Source organism: Dendropsophus ebraccatus, chromosome 3 (assembly GCF_027789765.1).
Source record: "Dendropsophus ebraccatus isolate aDenEbr1 chromosome 3, aDenEbr1.pat, whole genome shotgun sequence".
Taxonomy (NCBI): Eukaryota; Metazoa; Chordata; class Amphibia; order Anura; family Hylidae; genus Dendropsophus; species Dendropsophus ebraccatus.
Window position 1 is genome coordinate 108449030 of NC_091456.1, and position 26987 is coordinate 108476016.

Genomic DNA, 26987 nt, shown 5'->3' on the forward strand with positions numbered 1-26987 from the left:
CAAAACATAGAGATTTTGGGTCCATGGCCTGGAAACTCCCCAGATCTTAATCCCAAGAGACGGGTGGACAAACAAAAACCAACAAATTCTGACAAAATGAAAGCATTGATTGTGCAAGAATGGACTGCTGTCAGTCAGGATTTGGTCCAGAAGTTGATTGAGAGCATGCCAGGGAGAATTGCAGAGGTCCTGAAGAAGAAGGGTCAACACTGCAAATATTGACTTGCTGCATTAACTCATTCTGTCAATATAAGCTTTTGTTGCTCATAATATGATTGCAATTATATTTCTGTATGTGATAAAAACATCTGACAAACACACAAAAACCAGAGGGCAGCAGATCATGTGAAAATACAATATTTGTGAAAAAATTGTGAAAAAATGTGATTTGCTATGAAAAATGGAGGTTATTTGCGGATTCAGCTCTCCTAAAAAGATGAAGATTACGTGAAATAACCAAAACACATCTTGAAATTTTATTTTTAGCAGACCTGTGTTATTTAAAGGGACCAAATAATTTCTGAAGTGAATTTGTTAGGCCCGTATGCTAGAAACACACAGAAAGCACTCCATTTTCAAAACTGCACCATTCACAAAAACCACAACAGGGTTAAGGAAGTTTGTTAACCCTTTAGGTGGTCTACATGAATTAAAACACAGTGAAGGTAATATGTTAACATTTATATATATATATATATATATATATATATATATATACACTCACCGGCCACTTTATTAGGTACACCTGTCCAACTGCACGTTACCACTTAATTTCTAATCAGCCAATCACATGGCGGCAACTCAGTGCATTTAGGCATGTAGACATGGTCAAGACAATCTCCTGCAGTCCAAACCAAGCATCAGTATGGGGAAGAAAGATGATTTGAGTGCCTTTGAACGTGGCATGGTTGTTGGTGCCAGAAGGGCTGGTCTGAGTATTTCAGAAACTGCTGATCTACTGGGATTTTCACGCACAACCATCTCTAGGGTTTACAGAGAATGGTCCGAAAAAGAAAAAACATCCAGTGAGCGGCAGTTCTGTGGGCGGAAATGCCTTGTTGATGCCAGAGGTCAGAGGAGAATGGGCAGACTGGTTCGAGCTGATAGAAAGGCAACAGTGACTCAAATAGCCAACCGTTACAACCAAGGTAGGCAGAAGAGCATCTCTGAACGCACAGTACCTCCAACTTTGAGGCAGATGGGCTACAGCAGCAGAAGACCACACCGGGTGCCATTCCTTTCAGCTAAGAACAGGAAACTGAGGCTACAATTTGCACAAGCTCATCGAAATTGGACAGTAGAAGATTGGAAAAACGTTGCCTGGTCTGATGAGTCTCGATTTCTGCTGCGACATTCGGATGGTAGGGTCAGAATTTGGCGTCAACAACATGAAAGCATGGATCCATCCTGCCTTGTATCAACGGTTCAGGCTGGTGGTGGTGGTGTCATGGTGTGGGGAATATTTCCTTGGCACTGTTTGGGCCCCTTGGTACCAATTGAGCATCGTTACAACGCCACAGCCTACCTGAGTATTGTTGCTGACCATGTCCATCCCTTTATGACCACAATGTACCCAACATCGGATGGCTACTTTCAGTAGGATAATGCGCCATGTCATAAAGCTAGAATCATCTCAGATTGGTTTCTTGAACATGACAATGAGTTCACTGTACTCCAATGGCCTCCACAGTCACCAGATCTCAATCCAATAGAGCATCTTTGGGATGTGGTGGAACGGGAGATTCGCATCATGGATGTGCAGCCAACAAATCTGCGGCAACTGTGTGATGCCATCATGTCAATATGGACCAAAATCTCTGAGGAATGCTTCCAGCACCTTGTTGAATCTATGCCATGAAGAATTGAGGCAGTTCTGAAGGCAAAAGGGGGTCCAACCCGTTACTAGCATGGTATACCTAATAAAGTGGCCGATGAGTGTGTATATATATATATATATATATATATATATATATATATATATATTTTTTTTTTTTTTTTTTTTTTTTTTTTTGCAAACTCCCAAAAAAGGTAACATCTGTAACATCTGTAATTTTTCTGTAACACAGCAGATATTAACAGAAAAACTGTTTCCAACACTACATTCTACAAAATATGTATCTGGAGGTGTAAGGTGCATTTTGAAACCACAAATGGTTGATGAACATTTTTAGCATTTAGCCAGGAAAATTTCACAGTAAATTACATTTTTTGGCTCAATATGACTAGGCAAATAGGGGCATAAGCACCCCAAAAACTGTTACATAATTTCTCCCCAGTACAGCAGTACTTTAATGTAGGGGTATAATAAACATTTGAACCCCACTGGTGTTTTTTTTTTATTTTTTTACATTTTCACAAGGAACACAGGAAAATAAGCACTACAAAATGTATTATGTAACTTCCCCTGAGTACGGCAGTACCCAATATATTACATATATTATAAAGACACACAACAGAGTTCAGAAGAGAAGGAAAGTGCAGAAAGTCCAGCCAAAGGCTTTGTTTACACAATGTTTTTTCTGCTCCGTTTAAAATGACGTTCGTCATTTTGAGTCTAAAATAACAGACATCATTTAGCTATCTGGCCTTCCCTTGTAATGACTGCTGTTGGTACATTATTCTAGTTTGGGTTACCAATTGGTCTTTGGATGCGGCTTTATTGAAAAGTCCATTGAATTTAATACTAAAAACGGAGAAAGAGCGGTGACAAAAGAAAAACTGTGTCAACGAATAAAAACCATCAGCTCTTTGCAAAAGATGTCCAAAAATAACGAACATGAACATTATTTTGATATCCGCGGCAATAACGTCCGTTATTTAATACATTGTGTGCATTGGACATCCTTCTTTACATTGACTTCAATGCATTGCCATTGCAGTCAGCTACATCGGGGCAAAAATGGACGTTATTTTAAATTGCAAAAGCTGCCACCTTTTCTTTATTTTTGATGTTATGTGAAAATAGCCAAATGCATATTTGATTGGAATACTTTTAGAGTGCTATGTCACGAATCTACTGCTCCAAGGTACCAGTATAGCAGAAACGCATGAAAGACAACCCCATTTTTTAACAATTAACAATACCCCTTAAGGTGCGTTTACACAGAAAGATTTATCTGACAGATTTTGGAAGCCAAAGCCAGGAATGGATAGATCCCAGTCTTTCCTTTATGACCTGATCCCTGTTTTTAGTCTGTTCCTGGTTTTGGCTTCAAAGATCTGTCAGATAAATCTGTTTGTGTAAACACACCATTAGAGAATTCATTTAGTGATGTAATTAGAATTTAGACCTTATAGGTGTTTGAAGAACATTCTAAGAATTTATCCCGAAATTACCTTTTTTGACAAGAGACATAGGGTATATGCCCCCACAAAATTTGCTACGCAATTTCTCCTCAGTCCACACGTGACCATAAACTACCTTTCGGACTTAGAAGGGGAGGAGCATTATTTTTGGTTGTTACATATGCGACTGGTTATGTCGCATATGTACAGCCTCTGAGGTACCAGTACAGTGGGAATGGGAACAAGTGACATTCATTTGTAATGTACACCCCACAAGGAATTCATTTAAGGTGGGTGTAACGGTTTTAAACCCACACCAACTGATGTCTTCCAGAATTTAATGAGAATCAGCACAGTGAGAATTGCAATTTTTCTACAGGTTTACTATTTCTGTGCAGCATATGTTACACCCCACTTCTACCACTAGAGACTTACACCTAATATATTTAGGTATTAACTGTATCAGGGAAAGACAGTTTTTGGTGGTATATGCTTGGGCAAACTTCGCACCAAAATCAGCAGTCAAAACAATGGCCACTGTTTTAAAATAACGACTATTATTTGCCGTTAAATGGGCAGCCATCCATTAAATTTCAACAGTCTGTGAACACTGTGTTACCAGTGTGTTTCCACTTCTGGCTTTGGTTGCAAACAACTGAGCAAAAAAACTGTGTGGGAACATAGAATTTGGCTGGATTCTGCTGCCTATTTTGGCCTTCTGCATGCAGCAAGGCATTATGCCAAGGCTACAACAGATAAGTGGGGGTCCCCACTGTCACAAGAACAGGGATCTGAGTGTAACTTCAGCAGTCCAATAGGTGGTGAATGAAGCGGCTCCATTCTCAGAGGGAATGTGTGTGTATTGTTTTTAGTTTTGGTGGACTGAGCTGTAGCTTTTATTGGTACAATTTTGAGGTAAAGATGTACTGTAGCCAGGCTTACCATGAGTTGTAGCCAGGGTTAACTTGATCACAGTAACGCATTTAACTCAACTTTCTAATTCACTTAACATAGCTCCCTGACACAATTGTTGCGTCAGGGATTAAGTTAACCCTGGCTACAACTCATGGTAAGCCTGGCTACATCTGTACGTATGACTTTTTGATCAGATTTTACAAAATTTTTTAGGATACAAGATGGAGCAAAGAGTAATTCTTAATTTTTTTTTTTATTGCGGTTCACCGTGCGGTATAAATGACATGTTATATTTATTCTGCAGGTCACTATGTTTATGGGGATATCCAATTTATAATATCCAGTTTATTTTTTTACAATGTTTCCCAATAACATAATAATTTAATATTACTTGTCAATATTAATTTGGCAATACCAATTATGTATGGTCTTTTTAATTAAGCAGTGATTGACAGCTGGCTTCCACCTGTGATCAGGTGGACTCTGCTTCTGTTTCCACCTGTATGCCCTGGAGTGGGAAGGGGTCAAAGGTTAAAGCTAACTCTGTCAGCTGCAATCCAGGTTCCAAACTGCTAGAGACAGCTGTTAGCTATTTTGATACATTGATAAAAATTGTATCTACAGATACAAAAATGAGTTTGATATGTTGAAAAATAATAGAGTTCTATACACTGGGAAAACCCATTTTCTTTTGTATTTATGCTGAACTAGAGATGGAGATGGCCATCAGGACACAAGGGATAACTGTCCATCAGACATTAATAGCTCACAATTGGATACAGACAAGGATGGCATAGGAGATGAGTGTGATGACGATGATGATAATGATGGAATTCCTGATACAGCACCACCTGGACCGGATAATTGCAGAATTGTACCTAATCCAGACCAAGCTGATTCTGATGGTATTTTTCAATTTTACTGTTTTTAATATTATGTAGTATCAGCAGTATCAATTAGCCCCCCAGTTTAAAATCCGAAACTGGCCAAAACAATAACTTCTTATTCATAGTACAGATCTTCTCATATAGGGTGAAGAAACCTTTTGCATTTAAGATTATCTAAGGGTAAGATTTACCATGGCGGTCAAGCGGTGCAAAGGGAAATATTTGCATAGCTTGTATGCAACCGCTTTTGCCAGAGAGCTGGAAAGAGGGTGGGTAAGTGGGTATGGTTACATGCAAAGGCTGTGCCCCTCTGTGTGCATTTAGAACAATTTACGTTGGCTCAGTGAAAATCTAAGTTAGTGAAATCTAAGCCAGCTCTGAGCTGGTGTAGATTTCACTGTGCGCGCATAGGGAGGTCTGGTGCACATGAGATTTATATAGAGATGTTCTGAACACAGTGAAACCACACCCCATTTCTCCCATGGTAGCTGTGCAGTGCTGCCAGGATTCCACATTTATGTTTAAGAACAGCAGAGAAAATGCATTGAAATAACTTAAAGGCAAAGTCCAGTGAACATTTTTATTAGAGTATTGTATTGTCCACCAAAAGTTATACAAATCACCAATATACACTTATTACGGGAAATGCTTATAAAGCGATTTTTTCCCTGCACTTACTACTGCATCAAGGCTTCACTTCCTGGATAACATGGCGATGTCATGACCCGAATCCCAGAGCTGTGCGGGCTGTGGCTGCAGGAGAGGATGATGGCAGGGGGACACTGAGGGACACAGGGCACTGGAGGGACACTGAGCATCCCTCTGCCATCATCCTCTCCAGCATCCTCATGCAATTTGCAGCAAAATAGTGCTAATTAAAGGGGTAGTGCGGCGCTAAGAAATTATTCACAAAATAACACACATTACATAGATATACAACTTTGTAATGTATGCTATGTCTGTGAATCGCCTACTTTCCCGTGTCCCACCACCCCCGCACGGGCACCCGTGTGCCCTCTGCAGCGTCATCAGATGCTCAGCTGCGATTGGCTGAGCACAGTAAGGCTCAGCAAATCTTGGCTGAGCAGCTGATGACGTAGCACGCGTCATGAGCTGCTCAGCTGCGATTGGCTGAGCACAGTTATGCTCAGCCAATCGCGGCTGAGCATCTGATGACGCTGCAGATGGTGGCCGGCACTAGGGACGGTCAGAGCGGTTCTGCCGGCCGTCCGAAGATGACGTCCTGGCACAAGATGGCAGACGGCGCGACACGGATCAGGTATGTATAATGCACCACACTTCCGGGTACACGTGGGGGGGTGGTGGGACACGGGGAAGGAGGCGATTCACAGACATAACATACATTAAAAAGTTGTATAACTTTGTAATGTGTGTTATTTTGTGAATAATTTTTTAGCGCCGCACTACCCCTTTAAATGCTTTGTGTTAACACAGCCTAATGCTAAGTTTACACAAGGCGATTATTGGCCCGATCGCAAGATTAACGATTTCGAAGTAACGATTTTTTTTTATAACGATCAGCGCCCGCAGCCCTGCCCACCCGCAGCCCGCCCCCCCGCTCAAGTGCAGCCCCCTGCGTCACCCCGATCGCCACCCCCGCCTATCCGATCACCACCCCGGCCGCCGCTCCGATCCCCCCCCCCCGCCGCTCCGATCGTCGTGGCCCCCCCCCCGCCACCGTTCCGATTGCCCCCCCGCCGCCGCTCCGATCGCCCCCACCGCCGCGGCCAAGAGCATACGTTACCTGCTCCGTGCAGCAGGTCTTCCGACATCCCCGGCTCCCCTCTTCAGCGCATTGATTGGCTGAAGGGATGAGCCGGGAATTTCAAACGGCTCCTCTTCAGCCAATAAGTGCTCCTCTTCAGCACTGATTGGCTGAAGGGGAGCCGTTTAAAATTACCGGCTCCCCTCTTCAGCCAATCAATGCAAGGCAGCACTGATTGGCTGAAGGGGAGCCGTTTGAAATTCCCGGATCCACTCTTCAGCCAATCAGTGCTGTCGCGTTAACACGTACGATTATCATTCGAATTCGATCGTTATCGCGAAAATTCGCCCAATAATCGCTCCGTGTAAACTTAGCATTAGGGTCCATTTACACAGAGAGATTATCTGACAGATTTATCTGCCAAAAATTTTAAGCCAAAGCCAGGAATGGATTTGAAAAGAGGAAAAATTTCAGGCTTTCCTTTATGACCTGATCTCTGTTTATAGTCTGTTTCTGGCTTTGGCTTCAAATCTTTGGCAGATAATCTTTCTGTGTAAATGGACCCTTAGTAACAGTCTCTTTATTATAATTAAAATGATACACCTGGTAATACTGATCACATTACAGAACAGACACACAATTTAGCTGATTATGCAAACAAATAATGCAAATGTTAAAAAGACAGCCTCAGCATTTTAGTCACTTGTACTTGGTTCAACAAAATTGCCAAATTAAAAAAGAGCAGGTCCCATTGCTTGCATTTTGATGTGAATGAAATATTAGAATGCAAAGAATTTCCATGGATACCATTTTTGTGTTTTTTCTTCTTCAGGAAATGGTATTGGAAATGCATGTGAAGGAGATTTTGACAGAGATATGGTGATTGACAAAGTTGATGTCTGTCCAGACAATGCAGAAATTACTCTTACAGACTTCAGAGCTTACCAGACTGTCGTACTTGACCCAGAGGGAGATGCCCAAATTGATCCAAATTGGATTGTTTTAAATGAGGTATTTAGTTGAAATGTAAATATATTTATATATATTTTTTGCTTTTTGCTTTTTTCCCCCCACTACTTCATCCTAAAAGCCACAAGTTTTTTTATTTTATGTGACTTAAATAATGTTACCTTTATTTCTAATGCAGGCCGAAAAAATTATGTTGCCATATTCCAAGACACACATTTTTATAAGGGCTTGTTTTTGTAAATGAACTATAGTTTTTATTGGTATCATTAGGTCCCCTACTGTAGTATCAGCACCCTGCAATAGTCTTCCTAGGGCACTATCATGATTATTCAAAATATGATATTATACCAACTATATATCAATATATAGTTGTTACTCTTTATTTTTGGCAAAGTTACCAAAATATGTCCTATTAGGCTCTATGAAATAAGAAAAAGGCTCTTGTATGGGGAAAAAACAGAAATCACTAGTATATTATCTAAAAAAGTAAAGAAAAACAACAAACAACAAAAAAATGGATCAACTATATTAACACAAATGTAAAGAATTGCTAAAAGCAGCTGATCTTTAACCCCTTCGATTCTGGCACTTTTAGATTTTTCTGTAACATTACTCACCTTTGTGTCATTTAAGAGAAAATTTTCTTACCTGTAATTTTGCTTTCCTCGAGTCTGAAGGCAGCACAGATGGGATATTCTGTCCCCCAGACTCCACCCTAGTACCAAAAAATAAAAAATCCAACAGCACCTTGGAGATACTCCGATTATGACCAAAAATAGAAAAAATAGGATGCACGCAGGTAGGCTCACAATTCTTGGTATGAGCGCCATCCACTACAGAAGAAGAGATTCCCACAGCATCCAAGGTGAAAAAGGTGTGTTTATTCACACATCAGAGTGCAGAAAATGCAACGTTGCGGCCTCCTGGTCTTTGTCAAGCATGCTTGACAAAGGCCAGGAGGCCGAAACGTGCATTTTGTGTGAATAAACACACCTTTTTCACCTTGGATGCTGTGGGAATCTCTTCTTCCACCCTAGGACTGTCCACCTAGCATAGCAATCAAGAAAGTAGAATGTTTAATTAAAGGCCTATAAGAACACACCCCTACAGCTCTCACATGTGTTTTAAATATAGACAAATCAATAAAAATAGATAATTGGGTGTCAGGATGGTATCTTTGCGGAGCGTCATGCGTCCCTCTGCTCATGCTGTGCGGCCGAGAAGGTGCTGATTTTCTTGCATTCTGTTTCTGTGTTTTGTTTTGTAGTGTGTGAACACTGGTTATTTGCTCACCTTGAGAGACACACCCGACTTTACCTGCTGAGTTCTGTCTGGCCATGTCAGAGTTAATCTGTGTTTTGGTTCTGCTGTGACTGACAGGTCTTCCTGCCAGTGGATCTGTTTTGTTCTCAGCTGTCTGTGCTTGGAGTTCAGGGGGATGGTCCAATTATGTTCTGGATCAGAACCCTGGCCTCCTATATAACTACCTCAGTCTGGGATATCTTTGCCGGATATTGAGCTTGTCTCTGCCTGGTTCTGTGTTTGCTATTCTTGCTCTGTTTATTCTGACTCTGCTTTGTTTGTTGTGACCCGGACTGTCGACCATTCTTTATTGTGTTTTGTCTGTCTGTCTTGTCCTTGTGTCCCACCTAGCCAGTGCAGGGACTGACGCCCAGTTGCTCGCCGCCATCTTAGGGCGGATTGGGGCAAATAGGTAGAGGACAGTGGGCGGGGCTGAGCTTAGGGCTCACTGTGTTGTCTTGTCCTGCTGTCCGGTTCCTGACAGAATATCCGGCCTAAAAATTTTTTACTCCTTACCTGAGGCTAGTATGGACTCAGCACAGGAGTTGTCTGCCCACTTTGAGGGTCTTGCGGCCCTCGTTTCTGAGCTGGCCAAGCAAGTTCAGTTATTAGCCCAGCAGCTACCAGCTACCACTCCTGCCACCCCAGTGGTCACGCTCAAGGAGCCTGACAAGTGTGCAGGGGACCTGAACACATATCTGACATTTAAAGAAGCTTGGGTTAGTCACCCCACCCCTAGCTCCTTTGAAGAGGCCATTTCCCTGGCGATTTTTATCAATCGCACGCTAAGGGATCATAATGAAAATAGACCATGCCATGACCACCCCTGTGTCATTGATGTTCCTTCCTCTGTCCCCTCTAAACCTTTGCCTTCTATAACTTGTCCTCTGGTCACCCTGGAGGAACCTCCGGAACTGGGCAAAATTAATAGATCCCTGGCCCGCAAAGAACACAGAAGAAGGAATGGACTCTGTTTTTATTGTGGCGAAAGTGGACACTACATCAGCTTTTGTGCCAAGCGTCCCTCGAGGCCAGATCATCAGCGTCCAGGTGACTACCAGGAGGGTCATCTGGGCGCCCAGGTGGGTGTAGTTAGTGTGTGTCCCGCCGAGGATACCAAGTCTGCTGATTTGTGTAAGGTGGAAATTGGCTCTGTATATCCTGGTTATTGTGCCATATCTGTGTCTTCATGTAATGCTGAAATTGGCTCTGTGTCTGGTACCGATTTGAGCGGTTATGGGAGATCTGTCAGGAGACCAGTTGTCCATCACTTGGAGTCTGATTCTGATGAATGGGAGACGGACGATGAGATCTCTAGCGATGTTGAGACATGTATTGTAAGAGGTCCGTTTCCTCCCAGGTCTGGTTCGTCTGGTGAGGGTCCTAAGGCCCCTCATAAAAGGGGGGGTACTGTCAGGATGGTATCTTTGCGGAGCGTCATGCGTCCCTCTGCTCATGCTGTGCGGCCGAGAAGGTGCTGATTTTCTTGCATTCTGTTTCTGTGTTTTGTTTTGTAGTGTGTGAACACTTGTTATTTGCTCACCTTGAGAGACACACCCGACTTCACCTGCTGAGTTCTGTCTGGCCATGTCAGGGTTAATCTGTGTTTTGGTTCTGCTGTGACTGACAGGTCTTCCTGCCAGTGGATCTGTTTTGTTCTCAGCTGTCTGTGCTTGGAGTTCAGGGGGATGGTCCAATTATGTTCTGGATCAGAACCCTGGCCTCCTATATAACTACCTCAGTCTGGGATATCTTTGCCGGATATTGAGCTTGTCTCTGCCTGGTTCTGTGTTTGCTATTCTTGCTCTGTTTATTCTGACTCTGCTTTGTATTTCTGTCCTTTCCTGCTTGCTGCCTGCCCCTGACCATACTGCCTGTTTTTTTACCTTGCCTTTGGACTGTGATTTTATACTTTTGCTGCCCGATTGTTGTGACCCGGACTGTCGACCATTCTTTATTGTGTTTTGTCTGTCTGTCTTGTCCTTGTGTCCCACCTAGCCAGTGCAGGGACTGACGCCCAGTTGCTCGCCGCCATCTTAGGGCGGATTGTGGCAAATAGGTAGAGGACAGTGGGCGGGGCTGAGCTTAGGGCTCACTGTGTTGTCTTGTCCTGCTGTCCGGTTCCTGACATTGGGTGGGTATAGGTGTGCTGCCTTTGGACTCGAGGAAAGCAAAATTACAGGTAAGAAAATTTTCTCGTTCCTCTTCGTTCTCAGGCAACACAGATGGGATTTTTATAGCGAATTAAAAATCCTTTTATTAAATGGAACTGTTAAACTGGCACAGACACTAGTACAGACATCTACTGGTACAGGCACCAACATTTATTTTGTGCTCGCTTCATCTTTATCAGCCCTCATAATGTATTTTCTTGTAATTTATTTGTAAAAGTACTTGTTACACTGACATGTTCTAAAAAGCTTGCTTATAATAGGTATTAATATCTAGCAGGAGTTTGTTAAATGTTTCCATTTTCCAGGGCATGGAGATTGTCCAGACAATGAATAGCGATCCAGGTCTAGCTGTTGGTAAGGCTTGGTTTTTTTAACATATATTTCTGGCCATTTGATAATATAACAAGTTAATATATCGGGGCAATAGTTTGTCAATTTGCATTATATTTATATTTGGGCTGACAGTCCTCTGTTAGACTGGGAAAAACATAATTTTGCATTTGGAATGATTAAAAATAAATAATTTTGTATTTCGATTTTTCGCATATTAGTATGCAATGTCAGACTGGCCCACCAGAGGCCCAGAGAATCCACTGGTGGGCCCCCAGCTTTAGAAACTGCACAAACCCTCACTGACATGTTGTTTCTCACTGGTTCTTTATTGGTGGGCCCTCAGGATCATTTCCTCTGGGGGGCCCCAGATACCCCAGTCCGACACTGTTTATATATTACACACTGGAGCCTTTGGTGGCAGAGGGAGTGATGCTAGTGTGCAGGCTTGTAAATGAGAATAGACACCCTTAGGCCTCCTTCACACAAATGCTTTGCATTGATTGTAGTCCAAAAAAAAAATCGGTATTACATCTGTATTTGCAGCTCTGCAAAGAAAAAAAAAGGGGGAAGTATTCTTAAGAGAATGATGGTTGGCAGACACCATCACATGTTTCTCAACATCAGTGAATCTGAGAATATTGCAAATTATACAAAAATTACTGCGGAGACACTATCAAGTGTTTCTCAGCGTCAGTGAGCTAGCCAGACCTTCCTCCGGGAAGGAACAACCAAGCCAAATACCTTGAAACCACAGAATTTTTGCTTATTATTATTGATCGTCCAGGGGCAATGTTCCTAGATTCAATGACGTTGACAAACACGTGATGGTGTCTCTGCAGTGTTTTGGTTTCTCTACCTGAGGTCAACCATCATTTTCTTGAATGCACTTACTAGGCTTTGCTCCCATTAGCCAGAATCCTCCTCTAATATCCCAAAAAGTCCTGTCATTTTTGATTGTGGCTTGTTGGAAGGTGGTCTCTTTGACTGGGGACCCCCCTTGGCTTGACTGTTCCTTCCCAGAGGAAGGCCTGGCTAGCTCACTGACATTAAGAGACACTTCATGGTGTCTCTGCAGTTTCCCTGAGTTCAACCATCATTCTCTTGAAAGCACCCAATTCAACATGGTACCTATAGTTTTTTAATCCATGTAGGGAGCTCAGCAGTGTACACTAATATTCAAAAGGAAGAGGCAGGAGGAATCAAGGAGGCGGAGTGGCAGAATGCGGTATGGCCAGAAAACCACAACCATTTTTGACATTTGGTTACACAAAGAAAATGAAGATTGCATATTTTCTGCTACATGGACGGATAAGCTATAGGTACCATGTTGAACAGCGTGCTGTGTCCCATATAACAATTTGCTGGACACTATGATGGATATTTGACCGATTCTAAAAAGGTGAAGTCGCTGTGACAGAGCAGAACAATAAAAACTGCACAGATGTAAACTTGAAATTCTGTTGAAAAAGGCAAAAAAATAATTAATTGGGAGGCGTACTGTTCCTTCCAATGTGAAGTAATGAAAAAATAAATAAATAAATAACCACTTACACTTGGTGAGTGGTGAATGATCACCACTCCCTGCTACTGCATACCCAAATGATATCTCTCCTCAGGTCCACTGAGGATAACATGACTCTTTCTCTGGTATAGCAATACAATGGAACAAGTATCTACAACCAGGATACTTGTACACTTAGGGGGACATGTATGATTTGGCATATCTTTGATTTTCGGCGGAAAGTGCCGTTTTGCAAATATTTTATTCACAAAACGGCCATTTTGCAAATAAAATATTCGCAAAACGGCACTTTCTGACGGGTACGCCGGGGGGGGGGAGGGGATGTGGAGGGGGCGGAACGGGGGCGCGGACTCATAGTCCGCGCGATTCATTATTTTTTTCTGTTAAAGTTATGCCGAAAACCTACTCCAGTCCTCAACTGGCGTAGGTTTTCGGCTGTGCGCACCGGCGCGCACGGGATTTATGTGGAGGCAGTCCACCTCTACATAAATCCCCGTAGCGCCGAGCTGCGGGGGCATTTTTAAGTCCGGCGCAGAAAACGCCGGACTTAATAAATGTCCCCCTTAATGGCTATAAGGCTTGAAAGTATTATTCACACCTAGGAGGGGATTGTAACTCAGTTAGGCGTTGTACATGCCGCGTACAGGATCCTCTCTATTTTCATTTCAACGTTAGATTTTCATTCCCACGCGTGTTGGATCTCCCCTTCCTGAGTTTCCCTCGACATGCGTGGGATACAAAGGCAATAAATATTTTTTTATGTGAAAGAAGGCTGCTACATTTGTTACCTACTTAAGTTGAAATGAAAATACAGAGGATCCTGGCATGTACAACGCCCGGATGTGAGATTGCTAGCGTGGAGTAGGACAAGACTGGAGGAGCGGAGGCCTGTATTCCAGGAGTTCGGTTAGATCAAGGAGATCCAGGCCTGGGGGAGAGTATGAGCCACACTTCCCCCTCCTAGGTGTAAGTGATACTTTCAGTCCTCACAGCTGTTAAGTGTACAAATATCCAGGTTCTAGACACTCAGCACCAAGTCAACTCTCCATTTCTGTTTGTTCCATTATACAGATGTAAACCTAGCAAAAAAAAGACTTTTTAAGAAATGTATTTTTCTATAAAACATGTGCTGCTTCTACTCTCCACATTAAATCAGTAGTACAAATGAATATGAGAAACTTTGACATGTTTAAAGACTGCAATCCACTGATGAATGAGCATTCACTGGCTCGCCAGCTGATCGCTGCCTCTATTAAATAGGGAGACATTTGCCTTATTTAGCAGATAATCGTTCAGTTTAATCAGTATTAACCCAGGTATTACCATGAACTGCTACATTATCATAGGCCAATGGTAAAATAAACTACTCTAGACCATTAGGAATATTACTATGACCTCTAAATCACCCTAAGACAAGAAAATTGGAAAAGTGTCATTTTCATCTTTCGTCTTTGGCACCAACACAATTAGAAAATCTTAATTGTTGGGTTAGATGTACACACAGTGGTATTATTTTCTACCAAAAACTGCATGTTATTTTTTTTTATTTTATTTTATTTTTTACCAAGGAGGCTGACTGCACTCTGATGTAAACCAGATATATTCCTATAAAGGAAGATGACATAGCATTGTGTTTCTACTGTGTTTAGGGTACACAGCATTTAATGGAGTGGACTTTGAAGGGACCTTTCATGTTAACACCGAAACAGATGATGATTACGCTGGATTTATATTTGGCTATCAGGACAGCTCTAGTTTCTATGCTGTGATGTGGAAACAGATGGAACAAACATATTGGCAGGCAAACCCCTTCAGAGCAGTGGCAGAACCTGGCATTCAGCTAAAGGTAAAATAAAAGAATTATAACATCTATTTTAAAGAGATTCTGGGCGAGCGTTGTAGATACCAAGATTAAAATACAGTCACAAAAGTAATAAGCTGGTATTTAGGTTTTGAAAAACATAATCATACCTCCATGTCTTCTGCATCTACTACATAGGTCTCTAAGGGATCCAAAAAGCATGATTGTGCTGATAAAGCTCCTAGATGCAGTAAACAGCACTCCTTCACAACTCCCCTGCCGTATGTGTGGTTTGTTTACCCAAAACTGTAGATAGTGGGAAAATATCTTTTATCCTGGTGCTTGAGGCAGGGGGAGAATCAGGAACTAGTCATCTGGGAGGTGCCAACAGGAAAAAGAAATTCAAAGTTCTTTCTTTAGATTTTCCATTCTATTTGAATTCACTTCTGGTTTTGGATTGCACTTGAGAAATAACATTAATGGAACAGGCGGAACTTGAAGCGGAGTCTGTGGCGCAAACTCTGCTTATAATTTCAAGCTTAATAGCGTGACATACACTTATGGCAAATTAGTGTATGCTTTTCAATGATGTTGTTTTTTTTTTTTTTACCTTCCTCTGAAACAACTGGGATTTGTGGGTACAGAGAATTTAATTTGATGGACATTACTTGTGTCTTTTTTCCAGCCTCTAACATATTAATATTTATATCATAGATTTTACTTTTGATAAAAAAAAAAAAAAAAAAAAAGAAAGAAAAGTAACACTTATTAGCCTTAAAACAAACACAAATAAAGGCAAAATCTGTGGTGTAACCTATGGCAGCGATGTCCTTTTGAGATAAACTAAACAATGTTTGGTCCATGTATTTTTAATTACAAAATTTAACCTTCCCATAACCACACAAGAAATTTACACAGATTATTATTTAATAACAGGCTGTCAAATCAACAACTGGACCTGGGGAACATCTCCGAAACTCATTGTGGCACACAGGTGACTCAGCTAACCAAGTCAAACTGTTATGGAAGGATCCCAGAAATGTAGGATGGAAAGATAAGACATCATACCGTTGGTTCCTGCAACATAGGCCATCAGTAGGATACATCAGGTACTATACATATATATATATATATATATATATATATATATATATATATATATATGTATATATTTATTCTCTATTACTCTATTAAGTTAACTTAGTAGCAGGAAACTAGGATGTGCAGCATTTGTGGCAGTAGAGCGATGGAAAGCAGAGTTTAGAGGAGAAGAGCAGACAAATATATTTCTCTTCTGGCAGTTGTGACTGCTGCCAACCCCATTTATATAAACATAGTTAAATGTACAAGAATTTTTCACTATTAAATAACATTATTATACAGATTGATCTAGATTTATAAAGCTCTCTGAATCCTTCTCCTCAAACCCTCATTTTACAAGGGCACGTTAAGATATATAAACTGAGAAGCTGTTGATTGTTGTTTGAAAAACCAGACCATGTGGGCAACTTGATAAATCTGGGCCAATCTATCCAGATGGGGAACATTCTGTTACAATCATGCAGCAGCACTGCATTTTACTACATCTCCATTGCTGATTGTACAAAAGGGCATAGGTTTGGCTAGTTTCACTCTTTTTTTGCACAGAATACCACAAGGATCTGTGCTATTCCATTTACCAATTAAACAGGCAAGAACTTTGATTGCCTCTGTTAGCAATTCATTATTTAATGTAAATTAAAACACCATAGTGCCAGAACCCTTCAACTTAGGTAGTAAAGATGCAGTATTTATGATAGTAAGATAGATTATTACCAGTCACTGCAAGCATTGGCTCTTGCATAACTTGGTGTAATCTTCATTAAAACTGCTATTAGGAAGCAGTGAGTCAGCTTTCAGTCTAATGACAATGAATATTGTCTTCCAGGGTAAAATTTTTTGAAGGTCCAGAACTGGTAGCAGATTCTGGGGTTATACTGGACACCACTATGAGGGGTGGACGCCTTGGAGTCTTCTGTTTTTCCCAGGAAAATATCATTTGGTCTAACCTGAGATACCGTTGTAATGGTAAGTTGGCATATATCTTTTCATAGGAAGTTGAATACATAAATAAAAAGGTTTCCACTACTTTTACATAATAATAACCATGATAATAGACTATGCATTAAAATCAATGATGATGTACGTCCAATGCACACAATGTATAAAAAAACGGATGTTGTCTGTGCAGACGTCAAAATAATGATCATGTCAATTATTTTTAGACATCTATTGCAAACAGCGGACAATATTTTTTTTTTCACACAATTTTTCTTTTTTTATTGTTTTTACTATTAAATTCAATGGACTTTCAATTAAAGACACACCCAAAGGGCAATTAGTCCACCGAAACTAGAATAATGTACCAACGGTCGTCATTGCACTAACTGGGGTCAGACAGCTAAATGACGTCTGTCATTTTAGACTTAAAATGACGGAAGTCATTTCAAATGGAGTTGAAGAAACGTTGTGTGAACATAGCCTATTTATGTTGACCCTACTGTACTTTTTTCATGTATGACAGAATAAATGGGCAAGTACTACATGCAATGCATTCAAACAAAATAATCAGAAAATTTTATTTTTTTTAGGATTTTATGTTACACTTTTTTTTAATAGTTTTTTATTTTCTATTACACAATTTTTTAAAACAAGTATAAATATTTAAAAACATTTGTCGCTTTCATACTGACACTGAGCCTTATAAAACGCTGATACTACTTTGTAGACAAAAAAGATAATTTTTCAGACATACAGTATTATCATCAGAGATAGAAATTAGTGAATCTACAGTAAGAACAAAGCAACCTGGAATTGTATACAATTCAAAAAAGTGTATGTTTTGCATTTAATAACCAGCATATGCAGTGCTTAGCCCCATGGTTGGTGAGAAGTGGCATAAAATGTATTCATCACCCAATTCCAGCCTCTTCACATAAATCATTCATTTTACAATGCCTGTTTAACACCTTAAGGACCGGGCCTGAAATGGCCTTAAAGGACAACTCCCACGTCAGGAAAAAAACAAAAAAAAACAAACAGACACAGACCCTATACTTACATCCCTCCTGAGTCGATCGCCATTCGAAAATCCCGATGCCCCCGGTCCCTGCCATCCACCATCCGCGTCTTCAGTTCTTCTTTAGTTCAGGGTTCCGATGGAATGAACAAGAGCGCAAAGGCTGCCGATGCGCATGCACACCGACAGCCTTTTCATTGGCTGGATCGCATCACATGGCTTCCAGCTTGCAGCCTTTTCGCTCCCATTCATACTACAGCAAGACGGCGAAGGAGAGGAAGACCAGGCCCGCCCCCCCCGCTTGTGACGACATCGTCACAAAATGGAGGCAGGAGAAGGGGACGGGGTCGACAGCAATTGCATAAGGGGGGGGTGTTATATAAAACTTTATAATGTGTGTTAAGAGGTAAAAAAAAAAAAAAAAACATGGGAGTTGTCCTTTAAGGACCAAGGCAACTTTTATTAATATGACCTGTGTCACTTTATTATAATAATAATAATTTTTATTTATATAGCGCCAACAGATTCCGCAGCACTTTACAATTCTGGGGGTACATAACATAGACAAAAAAATAGACATTATAGAGATATACATATAATTATCCATACATGAGAAGTGAGGTCCCTGCTCGCATGCATCAGCTTACATACTATCATTAATTAATTGGGAATGCTTTTACCTATCCGGCTGATTATGAGATAGTTTTCTCGTGACATTGTGCTTTACATTTTTGGTAAATTGGAGTCGATACTTATAACAAATCTTTATGAAAAAAAAACATAATTTAAAAATTGCATTTTTCCAAATTTAAAACTTTTCTGCTTATACAGAAAATGGTTATGCAACATAAATTATATATTAAATAGCATTAGCATGTCTACCTTATGTTGGCAGTATTTATTAAACTATTTTTAATTTTTTTTTAGACAATAGAGAGCTTAAAACATTAGCAGCAATTTTCAAATTTTCTGTAAAATTTAAAAATCTGATTTTTTTAGGAACCTGTTCAGGTTTAGGCTATGTTCACACTACGGATGAGAGCGGCCGTTCCGTGACTCCGGCCGGGTCACGGAATGGCCGGTCTCAGCCCGGATCATCACGGCCGGTACTTAAGTACCGGCCGGATGATCTTTCCTCCGTGGAGCTCTGATGCAGGCGCATCAGCGCGCGCCCGCATCAGAGCTTCCCATAGCACACAGGGAAGCAAGCGGCCGGAGCCGCTCGCTACACTGTGTGAACTGACAGGTCCTTCTGCGGGCGGAATTAATTGAATTCCGTCCGCAAATAATGGACCTGTCAGTTGTTTGCAGCGCTGCATGGGATCTGGCCGGAGCGTATATGATGTGTGTACTCTCCGGCCGGGGTTCCATAGCAAATAATGCTGTGTTCCACCCCGTAAATCTACGGCTGTAGTTCTGCGGTCAGAGCTATGGCCGTAGATTTACGTAGAGTGAACATAGCCTAAAGTGTATTTGAGGGGACTATATGTTAGAAAGCCCGACAAAGCATGCCATTTCAGAAACTGTACCCCCCAAACTCTACAAAAGCACAACCAGAAAGGTTTTTTAACCCCCCAGTCACAGAAATAAAAGCTAAGTGTGTAAGAAATTTGAAAATTTAAATTTTCTGTGCAGAGATTTTATTGTAATCCGATATCTTTCATAATTATAAACCTATTACCATAGTAACATAGTAAATAAGGTTGAAAGAAGACAAGAGTCCATCAGGTTCAACCTAGGGAAATCCTACTGTGTTGATCCAGGGAAGGCAAAAAACCCGACGAGGCAGTCGACAACCGCCCCACCACAGGGAAAAACTCCCCCCGACTCCAATGGCAACCAGAACAATCCTTGGATTAACGTATCACCGGAAATCTAATGCCCATAACTTGTGATATTATATTGTTTAAGAAAAGCATGAAGGCCTCCCTTGAACTTATTTATTGAATCGGCCATGACAACATTATGTGGCAGAGAGTTCCACAGTCTTACCGCTCGTACAGTAAAGAACCCGCGTCGATGCTGATGATAAAATCTTCTTTCCTCTAGACGTAGAGGATGCCCCCTTGTCATGGTTACAGACCTAGGAGTAAAAAGACCACTACAAAGATCTCTGTACTGTCCATTCATATATTTGTACATTGTGATCAGAACGCCCCTAAGACGTCTTTTTTCTAGCATAAATAACCCCAAGCTTGATAACCTGTCCTGGTACTGTAACCCACCCATTCCCTTAATGACCTTTGTTGCCTTCCTCTGCACTTGCTCCAGTTCAGCTGTGTCCTTCTTATATACCGGTGCCCAAAACTGTACACAGTATTCCATGTGTAGTCTGACCAGTGATTTATAAAGAGGCAAAACTATGTTCTCATCTTTAGCATCTATACCTCTTTTGATGCATCCCATTATTTTATTAGCCTTGGCAGCTGCTGCCTGGCACTGATCACTAAAGTTGAGTTTACTGTCCACCAATACCCCCAGGTCCTTTTCGGAAGTAGTTTTACCCAGTGTTTTATTATTTAGCACATAACTGTATTTATTATTTCTATGGCCCAAGTGCATAACCTTACATTTATCCACATTAAACTTAATTTGCCATTTCACTGCCCAAGCCTCTAGCTTCTCCAAATCCCTCTGTAATATGATATTATCCTTCTCTGTGCTGATTACTTTACCCAGTTTAGTATCATCTGCAAAAATGGAGATTCTGCTCTGTAGCAGGACCAACATTTTCAGTTTTAAGTCTTTTGTTGTTTATATAAGTGAAGAACATTTTGGGATTCATTTTACTTTCTGTGGCTATCCTTCTTTCTGTTGCTATTTTTGCTTCTTTTATTTGCTTTTTACACATTCTATTCTTCTGTCTATAGTTGCTCAATGATTCCCCACTACCTTCTTGTTTTAGTAGTCTGAATGCTTGTTTCTTATCACTTATTGCACCCCTAACAGCTGAAGTTAACCACATTGGATTTCTCTTATTTCTACTATGCTTATTCCCATATGGTATGTGTTGTTCACATGATTTACCCAGGATGCTCTTAAATATGTCCCATTTCTCTTGTGTACTTTTTTTCCTGAAGGCATTGTCCCAGTCTATATTCCCAAGGTCCTTTCTTAGTTTTTGGAAATTAGCCTTCCGGAAATTTAATGTTTTTGTAGCCCCTCTGCTAATTATTTTATTGAAGGATAATTGAAAACTCACTATATTTTGGTCACTATTACCTAGGTGACCCCCCACCTCTATTTTTTATATTCTGTCTGGCCTATTGGTTAAGATTAGGTCCAGGAGTGCCCCCCCCCCCCTCTTGTTGGTTCCTGTACTAGTTGGGAAAGGTAATTATCTTTTACTATTTCCAAAAACATGCTTCCCTTCCTGGAGCTGCAGGTTTCTGCTTTCCAGTTTATATTTGGGTAGTTAAAGTCCCCCATAATAATGACTTCCCCCTGCTTCGCTGACGCATCTATTTGTCTTATAAGAAGATTTTCTGACTCTTCCACTATACTTGGAGGTTTATAACTCACTCCTATAAGAATTTTATTATTCTTCGTCCCTCCCCTTATTTCTACCCAAAGAGATTCCACATTATCATCACTTATATCCTCCCTCAGAATGGGCTTAAGGCAGGATTTAACATATAGACAGACCCCTCCCCCTTTCTTATTTTTACGGTCATTTCTGAATAGACTATAACCCTGGATATTAACAGCCCAGTCATAACTCTCATCCAGCCATGTCTCGCTTATCCCCACTATATCATATTTCTCTTCAACCATTATGAGTTCTAATTCCTCAGTTTCATTAGTGAGGCTTCGAGCATTAGTATACATACATTTAATATGTTTGTCCATATTCCCTTTCCTCTTGTCACTAGTGACTGTTCTAACCCCTCCCGTAGCTCCACCCCCAGTTCCATAATCTAGGCCGAGCTCTCCATCTACTCTGTCTTCACTTACTATATTGTAGATAAATACAACCCAATATTTACTGCCCCATTTCTACAGTTTATAGAAGTACCCCATATGTGGCCATATTGCGCTATTTGACGCAACCACAAGCCTCAGATACAAAGGAGCGCCTAATGAATTTTAACGCCTCCGTTATATTTGGTCATTTTTGACTGTACCACTTCAGGTTGTCAGAGGCTCTGAAGTGCCAAAACATAAAAAAAACACCCCTAAAGGGACACCATTTAGAAAACTACACCCCTCAAGGAATGTAACAAGGAGTGCAGTGACCATTTGGACCCCACAGGTGCTTCACAGATTTTCAGAACAATGTGGCATGAAAAATATACTTTTTTTTTTACACTAAAACGTTGTTCTAGCCTTCAATTTTTACAAGGGGATGAAAGAAAAATAATACACAAAATTTGTAGCGCAGTTTCTCCAGTAAATGTAGTACCGAAATACCCCACATGTGGACATAAAGTGCCAAGCGGGCGCAGCACGAGCCTCCAAAGGGATGGAGCGCCAATTGGCTTTTGGAAGCTGGATTTGACTGGAATGGATTTTAAGGGCCATGTCACATATACAAAGCCCCCATACGACCAAAACAGTGGAAACCCACCACAAGTGACCCCATTCTGGAAACTACACCCCTCAAGGAATCTAACAAGGAGTAAAGTGAGCATATGGACCCCACTGGTGACAGACACAAATGTGGAACAATGTGAGGTGAAAGTGAAAAAATTCATTTTTTCTCTTTCACAGGACAAATGTGGTCGTTATCAAGAGGTCCATATTTTCACTGCACCTCTTGTTAGATTCCTTGAGGGGTGTAGTTTCCAGAATGGGGTCACTTGTGGGGGGTTTTCACTGTCGTTCATCATGGCGTTCATCATCCATTCTGGCCAAATTCAGCCTCCAAAATCTAAATGGCACTCCTTCCCTTCGGAGGCTTTCCCTGCACCCACATGGCGCTTTATGTCCACATGTGGGGTATTGACGGACTCGGGGGAAATTGCTCTACACATATTGTGTGTATTTTTTTCTTTTAACCCCTTGTGAAAATAAAAAATTCAAGGCTACACCAACATTATAGTGTAAAAAATGTATTATTTCATTTTCACGCCACATTGTTCCACATTTGTGCCCATCACCAGTGGGGTTCATATGCTCACTATACCCCTTGTTACATTTCTTGTGGGGTGCAGTTTGCAGTTTCCATAATGGGGTCACTTGTGGGGGGTTTCAACTGTCTTGGCAACACAGGGGCCTTTTAAATGCAACATGGTCCTCGAAATCCAGCCAAATCCAGCCTCTAAAATCCAAATTGCGCTCATTCCCTTTGGAGGCTTACCCTGCAACCGCATGGAGCTTTATGTGCACATGTGGGGTATTTCCATACTCAGGGGAAATAACTCTACACATTGTGTTTTTTTTTATCTTTTAACTCTTTGTGAAAATGAAAAAAATCAAGATCAAATTTAACATTTTTACACTAAATGTTGGTCTAGCCTTGATTCTTTCCATTCCCACAAGGGTTTAAAAAGGAAATGAACACAAAACGTGTAGGGTAATTTCCCTTGAGTACAAAAACCCCCCACATGTGGACATAATGTGCCATATAAGCACAGGGCAAGCCACCAAAGGGGCAGAGCGCCATTTAGAATCTGGAATGGAGGATGGAGGTCATGTTGCAATTACAAAGCTCCTATGCTGCAATGACAGTAGAAACCCCCCACAAGTGACCCCATTCTGGAAACTACACCCCTCAAGGAATCTAACAAGGGGTGCAGTAAGCATATGAAACCCCACTGGAATCGGCACATATATAGAACATGTGGTGTGAAAATAAAAAATTTTTCATTCTCACTACACAAATGTGCTCGTGAGCAGGGGGCCATATCCCGGCTGCACCCCTTGTTAGATTCCTTATGGGGTGTACTTTCCAGAATGGGGTCACTTGTTTCTACTGTCCTGGCAGCACAGAGGCTGTGCAAATGCAACATAGCAAGCCTCTAATGGGAATGGGGGCCATGCCTATTTAGTTTGGGAAAAGGGACAATTTTTAATTTATTTGGGGGTATTAGGCCAATTATTAGTTTATAAGGTTGAAAATGACAGGTGTCCATCAAATTCAACCTGTGTTGATCCAGAGGAAAGCAAAAAACGCTCGTGAGGCAGACGACAGTAGCCTCATCTCAGGGAAAAAATTCCTTCCCGACTCCATAATGGCATAATATCAGAATAATCCCTGCATCAACGTGACCCCTGAAATAGGAATAAGCAAAGTAATTTAAAAAATGTAGAACTCCAATGACGTGTGGTATGCCTTGAAGCGAATCCTTTATGCAGAGGGCGGGGTGATCAGGACAGGTGTCACACTGGAAAATGGCGTCCTTCCTGACCCCCCTATTACGGCAGACTCTGCACTTCTTCTGGGGTCTCCTCTTTTCCAGTGTGCGGGACGTCACCTGGAAAATGTTGTCCTGGTACAATAGGGGGTGTTTCATATCCAGAAGCGCTGGGTCCGCTCCATGGCTGCTAAATATTAGGGCTCTATTACTGCTTCTGATATTTTTGGATCGGGCCACAACTCCGAGGATGGGGGGGGCATTCTGGGGGCTGGATTCAGGTGTCCCTTCCTTCATACACTTTAAGGGTACGTGCACATTGCGGAATGGCGACCGATAACTAGTCGCCCATTTCGCAGTTGGCACCTGCCGGCGGACTGATGCGGGCGCACGCGTCTCCGCACGTGTCATAGACTTCATTCTATGCACGGGCAATTCCGCCCTCCACGTTCATTCTTTGGACAGCTGACTGAATCCTCTGGTGCATAGAATGGAGTCTATGACACGGGTGGAGACGCGCACGCCTGCATCAGTCCACCAGCGGGTGCCAGCTGCAAAATGCACAAAGGGTTATACGTCGCCATTCCGCAGTGTGCACGTACCCTAAATCTGTAAGTGTACACTGAGGTACTCTCACAGAGTTTGTAGAATTTCACGCTATACCGTGATTTCTTATTGAGAAGGCACTGGCAAAAAAGACATGTCTGGGGACAGCATACGCTACGCTACCCCCAGACACGTTACTGGATGATGATGATGAGGATGAATGGAGGAAAAAAGGATCCCCCCCATTTATCCTCACTGGCTGTTTCGGTGTTGAAGGCAAAAATAGCGTATGCCTCCTTCACTGAAAACACTCTAGGGGGCCATCTTTATAAGGGGATTAGTATATGGGGTATGTAAATGTGTAATGTAGTGTTTTTTACCTTTTTTTTTTTTTTAAACGTAAGTAAAACTTACGTGCGATGCTGATTAGCACTCAGCGACGTTAGGGCGCATAAAAACAAAACAAAACACTTTTTACCCCAAAGCAACTGATCAGTGTTTAATATACACTTGTCAGCCGCTAGGGTGTAGTAGAGCGAAGCTGCCGAAGATTGGCGAAGACAGACGACGGGGGAGCCAGAAGAGCCGAAGATATCGAAAGTTAGACGACGGGAAACCGACGGGAACCGAAGTTAGATGATGGGAAGAAGAGGACGCCACGGGACTGCCAATCTTCGCTCCGTATGCCTCGATTAGGTGATTTTAGAGCACCTACACTATACACACCTGTTCTGCACCCCTTAGCTACCTAGCTGAGGGGTAAAGAACCAGGAAAACTTTTTTTTTAACACTGTAATCGCCGTGATGGGCCGGCAGGTACTCAACGGCCTATCATGACGATCGTAAGGGGTGGCACCAGCTCCATCTTTAATCGTTAATGTACGCCCGTTTGCGTTAAGGCACAGGCTTCGGGGGTGTACATTTACATTTACGCAAAATAAATGTCAGACTATTAGAAAAGAAGAAAAAGGCACATCCTATGTCTTAAAAAAACCTCTATTGTGTGGTAAATACTGTTAACCTTTTATTTCTCTACCTTTCAGAAACTATACCGAATGACTATGAGACATTTAAAGATCAAAGGAGTGATGCATGAAGTTGGCGCCTACTTATAAATGATAAATACGCAGTGTCTCTTCTAATGCCGCTTGCATATGTTCATTTCTGAAATACTCAGTTAAATGTGTGCGTACATTTGGTAGAAAAAATAAAGACTAGTAGTATAATTCTTATTCTTTTATCTTTATTGTGAATACATACTCTTATATAGGGATTAATTAATCTGTCGCCATCACCTTAAACCATAGGTTAGCAATACTCAGTAGAGCAGTGTTCCCCAACCATTGGTTTTGGAGCTATGTATTAGCTTTCAGGGGCCTTCTGTAAGTGGCTCTCCAGCTGATGGCAGGCCTAGAAACTGCCTAGAAATCGCACTTTCATGACACCTGGCATAGAATTACATAAAAAAAGTATATTAAATGTATCAGCCAGTTAACACTGCACAGAGTTCTGAAGATAAATCTCAGAAGGCAACAGGTATGTGTCATTTAATGGCAAATAATGGACATTATTTGCCATTTAAATGGCTGCCATCGACTCAATTTTAACAGTGTATTCCTGGTTTTGGTTGCAAAATACTTAGCAAAAATACTGTGTGGGATCATTGTCTTAAAAATTATACAATAATGAGAAAAAAAGACCTGTATTTTATTTCTATCAGGGAATTTGAACCAAATAATGAACTGCTTGCAAGTCCCTAGACAGGTGAATGACCACTAGGCCACATAGCTAATGTCACATTGCACAACAGACTGTCCAGGAGTTGGCAGATGGTTTAGTCCAGGTATGGGAGGAGACCACTCATCAGGAGAATGCCCAGGCATTGTAAGTAGGTCATACAGGCATGTGGAGGCCACATACAATACTGAGCCTCATTTTGACTTGTTTTAAGGACATTACTTCAAAGTTGGACCAGCCTGTAGTGTTTTCCACTTAAATTTTGTGTGACTCCAAATCCAGGCCTCCATTGGTTAATACATTTCATTGCTGATGACACAAAAGTGTGAATAGGGTTGATATTCCTGGAGGTGTCAGAAATATAAAAGCTTATTTGGCTTTATTAGATATGTGGTCGAAACAATAGAAACTGCAGTTAAATGTTTCCAAATGTAAA

The 26987-nt window shown here is 41.4% G+C and overlaps 1 protein-coding gene across 1 annotated transcript in view; it reads left to right on the top strand.

Annotated features, from left to right (window-relative positions):
* COMP (cartilage oligomeric matrix protein) overlaps window positions 1-26046 on the top strand; it is a 93974-nt gene extending 67928 nt beyond the window's left edge. Inside the window, exons 13-19 of the mRNA XM_069964496.1 lie at window positions 4912-5105; window positions 7646-7824; window positions 11564-11612; window positions 14763-14959; window positions 15851-16023; window positions 16842-16981; window positions 25858-26046. Coding sequence (XP_069820597.1) covers window positions 4912-5105; window positions 7646-7824; window positions 11564-11612; window positions 14763-14959; window positions 15851-16023; window positions 16842-16981; window positions 25858-25910 — 985 coding nt within the window. The 3' untranslated portion in view covers window positions 25911-26046. The remainder of the gene's footprint in view (window positions 1-4911; window positions 5106-7645; window positions 7825-11563; window positions 11613-14762; window positions 14960-15850; window positions 16024-16841; window positions 16982-25857) is intronic.
* Window positions 26047-26987: the final 941 nt, after the last annotated feature.